This window comes from Python bivittatus, unplaced genomic scaffold (genome assembly GCF_059951505.1).
Source record: "Python bivittatus isolate LINGU-HERP-01145 unplaced genomic scaffold, Pbiv_v1 ctg000100_np1212, whole genome shotgun sequence".
Classification (NCBI taxonomy): Eukaryota; Metazoa; Chordata; class Lepidosauria; order Squamata; family Pythonidae; genus Python; species Python bivittatus.
In genome coordinates, this window is record NW_028277038.1 from 3,031,306 (window position 1) to 3,038,327 (window position 7,022).

At 50.7% G+C, this 7,022-nt stretch overlaps 1 protein-coding gene across 1 annotated transcript; it reads right to left on the reverse strand.

The window, feature by feature from the left end:
* Positions 1–1,016: 1,016 nt before the first annotated feature.
* Positions 1,017–4,131, reverse strand: BRI3BP (BRI3 binding protein). Its single transcript, XM_007443032.4, has 3 exons — positions 3,694–4,131; positions 2,131–2,233; positions 1,017–1,722 (listed from the first exon to the last, which is right to left on the reverse strand). Exons 1-3 carry the CDS (start codon positions 3,892–3,894, stop codon positions 1,307–1,309), a joined length of 720 nt encoding a protein of 239 aa, XP_007443094.2. The 5' UTR covers positions 3,895–4,131; the 3' UTR covers positions 1,017–1,306.
* Between the last annotated feature and the right edge of the window lie 2,891 nt (positions 4,132–7,022).

A 7,022-nucleotide genomic window follows, 5' to 3' on the forward strand; every position in this document is an offset into this window, starting at 1 on the left:
ATTCTTCGGAGCAAATCAAATTGGCTTCTCTACTTTTTAAGGACCGAACACCATCGTCCCCTCCACACATCTACTGTGAAGGAAAAAAGAAAGATTCAGGGTAGGTGGGGGGAAGCACCAGATCTTCCTGACGTTTATGATTTTATGGAATTTATTGCCACACTGGTCCTGAGAAAGATTTCAGCAATCCTTTTTTATCTGTCGCTGATCGTGGTTTAAAACTGAGCCGAGCTAAGGCTCCCGGGCATTTAAAAGCAAGGCGTAATTTGGATGGAAATGTTACTTCCTGCCTGGAAACGCTCCATGGCCCCAGCTAACTCTGCACGGCTTATCTTCCGCTCTCACGCACAAGGCGGTTCTTCGCCGCTCATTTTATCTGAGCGATACTAATTTTCTTGCTCAAGGTCTCTCGCTCAGGTTGTGCCAAATGGGACGAGCAACCACGTATTGCAAGATTTTAGCAGGAAAGATTTTGGAGATGGCTCTCATCCATTTCAGTGGAGCGGGGTGTGTGTGTGTGGGTAGACCAGTGTTTCTCAACCATGGCAATTTTAAGCTGTAGGGACTTCAACTCCCAGAATTCCCCAGCCAGCGTGCTGGCTGGGGAATTCTGGGAGTTGAAGTCCCTACAGCTAAAAGTCGCCAAGGTTGAGTGTAGACTAAAGAAAGGGCTTATTTCTAATAAAATTGATAGGAGGACAAAAAAATACAGAAACGCTTTTGACGTTCAACGGCGGGGGATATCCGAAGGATGTGACTTCCTGCTCTTAAATTCAGAACGGACAACGTTTCGATCTGACTCCAATAATTTTTTTCCTTTTGCGATCATAGGAGAAAGACAACAGGAGGCACCAAATGAAGTTACCGCTGAGGCCAAGACGGAAAAGAGGAAAGAAAAGCTGATCCTCCCTCCCGTTTCTCAGCAGAAGCGTCGGGTAGAATTCTTGACGCTTCCTTCCCCCTGTTCCAAGGTGAAATCTGCATCACGTTGATAGAGAATCTTTTCTTCTCGTCTGAAATTAACGACTCGATCGGCCTCTATAAAAGCTTCTCCCCCCCCTTTTTTTATTTTTTATAAAAGATGTTTCAAGTGCTTGGAAAAAAGCAGATAAAATTCTACTCATGGGCGAACAGCTCATCTATCTTACAAGGGAATTAATTTTCTTTCAGTGTGTTGACTGAGAAACTACTCGCGATACGCAACTGCTTAAGGGCGCACGCTTGGTTTACCCCAAAGTCCGCCTCGTTGGACGATACGCAGTGATCTCCCAGAGCGTGGGGGTCCCAAGCGAAGCGTGGCCTTGCCTTAGTCGCCCCCTCTGTCCAGATTTTCGATCACGCGAGACAGACGGATGTTCAGGAGTCTGATCTGGCTGTCCAGATGGTCAATCTTCTCCTCCAAGGTGTTGTGACTGTTCCGCCTCCAGTAGAAGCTGACGGGCCCGGTCATGAAGTAGACGGCCACGACGAAGCAGAGGGGAAGGACCGCGTGTTCGGGCTCGCTTTCGTATTTCTGGAGGATGTACACGCAGGACAGAGCGAACAGGACGATCCGGACGATCCAGAAGAATCGCCCGCACAGAATGTGCAAGAGGTAAAAGAAAAATCCGAGGAGAAGAGAAACGAACCAATAAGCCAATAAGATGGCCCCGATCAGCAAAAGGGCCCGGGCGGGATTGCTGGCTAGAGCAGTGTGGCTGAAATAATGGGTCAGATTGGAACCTGAAAATCAAAGCAGAAAGGGGAGAGGTAGGACACAGGAGAACAGGCACCACCAGCAAATGAAAAATGCGTGCATCAGAACAAGGGTGTATTCCTCAGGAAAGATTTGATGGGTGTACAAACCACCACCTGAAAACTCCTTCGATACCCGGGAAAAGAGCTGTTGAAGATCACCTAGCTCGATCCCATGTTTTTAACAACCAGGCCTGTTAAGACTGACTTTTCTGAGAACCAGAGGAACTCAGCACCAAGCCCATTCAACTAACTGTAAAATATCCATTTTATATCATCCCCCTTCCCAGTGAGTGACTCTTCACAAATTATTTCCCTTTTTTGACTAAGATGAGAGACAATCAGCTTGGGATCAAGATCAAGACTCCACAAAACGTTGCTGTTTTCCCCACCTACCATCAATTCCAAGGACATCTAGAAGATCTGTCCATATTCTCCACAAGGTATCTACTAGAACGTCCACGCCGTACACGAATCGCTCTGTCAGTCTGGAGAAAAACTGGAAAGGCAAAACAGAGAAACAGAGCAGAAACGTTTCATCCTCTGGAATTTTAAGTGTTTCTTAGGAAAGGAATCGCTTCTTCCAAGAGCACAGAAGATGGACGGGTGTCTACCAGGAGACTGGATTTCCCTCGCCCACATATTAAAGATAAAAGGGAAAAAGGCCATGGCATGAATGTAATTATGAATCATAGCATGTACTTTGTCCCTGTGCCCGTCCAGGGACATGTCCCAGTCATGTGCTCCCAAGGGTTGAGGGAAGAAAGGAGCCGAGAACCAACTGCCAGGGAGGAGAAACGATCTGGGAAGGAGTTTGGGGTCAAGGAAGGCTAAGCAGAAAGAAATCCCTCTTTTCGCCTAAGGATTCAGAGGGTTGCATTCTCTGGTCTTCCTTTGCTTTTGGATTCTCTTCTCCTTCCAAAGGAAAGGAAAAGGAAAGTGCCACCATTCATGCACGGAAAGCCACGGGTGCAAGGACAGGCCCAGAAGGACATCCGGGAGGGGAGAAAACCAGCCATTCCTTGCTACAACCATGCCCAATTTCTTTTATCCTCCTAGACCCTCAGTTCCTCCTGCCAGGATTTTGTCTAAGCACCTTATAAATCAATCAGTCCAGCCGGACCTCCCAATAATACACGATTCTTCCCCTGTTGTTATCATTTCAGACTGGTTCTTCTTCCAAAAGCTACCATGGTTTACAGTTCTTCCTCTTTCCATCCCGAAGGCCTGCTAATTCTAATCTCTTATCTTTACTTCTTCCCCTTAATGTTATTATTATTACCAGCTGTTTGCCTATGCTGTTTGTTACCATGAATTCCACTTCCTACTAAGATAGCCTTCCTGTTACTAGCAGCCTTATCAAACCACGTTCTCCTCTTCCTCCTCCACCATCGGCTGTGCCTTCTCCAATTCACTCTAGTTTCCATTCCTATTCTTCCCACGACAATGGCGGTATCATTGATCAATCCCCCTTCCTATTAGGTCCCCCTGTTATTAGCACCCTTGAGTGACTGACCATGGGCCATCAAGTCCGTGTTGACTCGGGGACCCCTGAGATGCATCTTCTCCAGGGTGCATGAGTAGAAACCCTATTCTCCTCCCATTTCGATGACTTTCCCATCATCATCATCATCATCATCATCATCATGATGTTAACTTTCCAGCGGGCACCCCAACGGGGCTAACCAGGACACTGAACATCCCCAGTCATCACCCCCCCCACCATCATGATGTTCACTTTCCGGGGGGCACCCCAAATCATCGCCAGGTCCCCTTCCCAGCGGGCCCCCGAGCGGGCCAACCAGGACATCTCCAGTCGTGCTCCGGCCGCCCACGCCAGAGCCGGGGGCCGCCCCTCTCCCCGGGGCAAGGGGCCCCCGCGCCCTCCCCGCTCGCTGCCCCCGGCCCGACCCTCCCCGGCCCCGCCGCGCCGCGCGCTCCTGCCCGGGCGCCGCTCACCTTCTGCAGGGCGCGCACGTTCTCCTCGCCCAGGAGGCCGCTGGCGCCCTGGTAGACGCCGCTGGCCGCCCGCCGGAGGCTGTTCTGCTTGTCGGCGCCGCGGGCCCGCGCCCCCCGCGCCCCCGGCCCGGCCAGCAGCAGCAGCCCCAGCAGCAGCCCCAGCAGCGCCCGCGCCCGCCTCGCCCCGCTCCGGCTCGCCATGGCGCTCGCTCGCTCGTGCGCCTCGCTCGCTCGTGCGCTCCAGCCGGCCTGCCGGGGCGCGCGCGGCGCGGCGCTTTCCCCGCCCCGCCGCGGGCCGCTCTCGCCCGGCTGGGCAGCGCACTCTCGCGGCGGAGGAGGCTCCGGCGCAGCTCCGCGGGGAGCGCCGAGCCCGAGCCCGAGCCCGAGCGGGGCGCCTGCCCCCGGGCTGCCCGCGCACGACTCGGCTCGGCCGGGCGCTGCGCTCGTTGCGCGCCGCTGGCCCCGCTCGGGGCCGCCGGCTGCCCCCGCCAGGCTGGTGGGGGCGATGTTTTTTTAAACTATATTTATTAAGACTTTTTCCATACCGTCCAAGCCAAATCAAAAGGTGGAAAGAAAGCGAAAGAGAGAGAAACCCGAAAGGGCGAGAAGAGGAGAAGAGAGAAATTAAGGAAGGTAAAATGAATTAAGCTTTAAGAAATGCTTACATTAAAACTAAAATTAAGAAATGTATAAAGGACCCCCGACGTTCTTTTTTTTTTTTTCAACAGGGAGTTTCAATCTTACGGTCGCCCCTCCCTCGTAGGAACGACCCAGGCCCCTTCCGCCCCACGTTCATCCAAGTCTATTTTAATCCTCACATCCATAAACCATCGTTTCATTGCTGTCTTCGTTCAGCACAACGTCCATGGAAGGTTTCTAGCCTTTAATAAGAGTTTTGCTTGTTTTTTCTCGGGCCAAATAGGGTCACCGGGGATTCCCCCACCGTGGGGATTTCCTTGTTCTTCCAACTGGTTTGGGGAATTGTCCTCCAGGGTTAGTTTCCTCTAGCAATGAAAAGGCAGGACTTAACTCAAGGGTGTGTGTGTGAATGGCTTGGAGGAAAGGAGGGGATGTAAAAATCCAGGGGTCTGCTTTATGCCAGCCTAAGCCATAATTGGCTTAGTTTGGAACAGCCCTGGTGTGGATGAACATGGAGGGGAATCTTGCCTTGCTGGCTGCTAAACCATGGTTTAGGACATTCATTCATTCATTCATTCATTCATTCATTCATTCATTCATTCATTTTTTCAATCGCCCATCTCCCTCCAATGGGGGAACTCTGAGCGATTCACAATAAACATTAGAACATGAAATATATAAACACATAAAACCATAAATTAAAACATAACTAAAAAGAAGAAGCAGAGACCAAGGGGATGAAAAACTGAGGCTGAAGGCTGTGGCCTCTATGGGGCTAGCCCATTTCAGCAGGGTTTTGAACTCAGCGTGCTGGGATTTCTTCAACCCCCCATACAGAAGCCGACTGGGTGAAGCGTCTTATTTTAACCTTGGCTTAGAACCACCAACCGGAAGGTTGCAAAATTCTTCTGGAGGTCCACCTGATCCCTCACTGAAGGAGCCACCAGCGCCAGTGTTGCTCAGCCTGGGCGACTTGAAGACGGGTGGACCTCAACTCCCAGAATTCCCATGCTGGGGAATTCTGGGAGTTGAGGTCCACCCGTCTTCAAGTTGCCCAGGTTGAGCAACACCGCATGGAGCCATCAAGCAGGGTTTGCTCACACCAGCGTTGGGTTTACCCATCGCCCTAAACCCAATCATGAGAGCTGAATGCGAAGGGCAAACAAACCATTTGAGTCAACATTGCACGCAACTCTTCCTCTCTTTTTTTTAGCCCATTTCAAAATAGAGGCTACTTTGGATCAAGGGAGGCCCTGACCTAACCTCTCCGTTTTGGCTTTGACCGTCTTCCCACCCAACTCTGAGCTTGGGCTAAAGCATTGTTGACCGAAGCGACTCCACGGGCTTCTCGCTGTGTCTTTTTTAGCCCCGGTGCCCGCTGAGCCCTTCCCCAGAGTTCGGGAAGGCTTATCCCGATGGCTCAGTGCGCCAGGCGAAATAAATCAGTGTGTTGGCTCCTGTGCCCACATCTCCAAGGCTGGGCCTCTGATTGGGCACGCCCCTCCGCAGCTCGGGCACCCATTGGTCTTCCCAGGGCGAGCGCCTGCAACCTCTCACGCGCATTGGCTGGGGCGGGCTCCAGCTTGCTGGATGTCCCAAGCTGCAGATGCTGGGCTGATGTGGGGCCAGACAGAGCTCAGCCAATGGTGCTCCATCGGGTTGTGGCGCGCCGAAGCCATAGATTCATCCGCTCTTCCTCCGAATGAACCAGCTGTTTGTTTGAGCTGGGCCAGCTCAGAAATTTGCACAAACCCCGTCAAGCCCATTTTCACACTCGCCTTCCACCTCCCGATTAGACAAAGGAAAAAAAAAACACTGATTTTTTTTTCTCCAAAGCGAATACATCAGCAAGGTTCTTCCACTGTGATTTCCCCAGAGTTTGGAGGCTGGGCAGAAATGTTAATTTAGAATGGGTGGCTCCGGCTTTTGATGCAGTCCTTGGAAGGGAGTTTTCCAGCTCCGAAGCCTTTGAGAAAAAGGGGATAAGAGAAATAACGAAAAAAACCCCAGCCAACGGATTTGCATGTTCAGGGAAGGGAAAAAAGAGGAAAATCACTAAGTTGGGTGCCAATTCTCAGCGTTAAATCCTCGCTCCTCATAACGTATGCTGTGTTTGCTGCCTGACTTTGAAATCAGGATCCTGTTAATAAGCCGGTGCAAAGTGGGAATATTACTTTATGGATTCGCCATTAGGCCATATCAGAATATAAAACGGAAAATACAAAACAATCAATGGCTATGCGTTGCAAAATAGAGTAAAAGGCAAAATTAAAATGCAAATCATAATTTATATTTGCAGTTTAGTTGCCCTGCAAAAGAACTTCTTGTCTGAGACGTATATCCCACGACTGTGTTTTGTCATGAATATTTGGGTTGGGACAATCTGCAAAGTTGGGATGGGAGACCACTAGGAAACCTCAGGGCAGGAGAGGCTGGATTGCAAAGTGATGCACCCTCCCAGAAAAAGGCGCAGCCCTGCCCTTTCCACTTGTTGCTGAGACTATTGCAGGAGTGTGTCTGTGAACACCTGGAAACAGGTTGGAGCTCAATGGGCAAAGTAATTTGGTGTTGGGGAAGCTTCCTGGGTGATTATTTTTTGACCCAGCCTACCTTGAAGGGTTGTTGTGAGAAAACATTGCCTTGAGTTAGAGAAGCGTTGGAAGGGAGATCTACATATTCATAAAATTAAT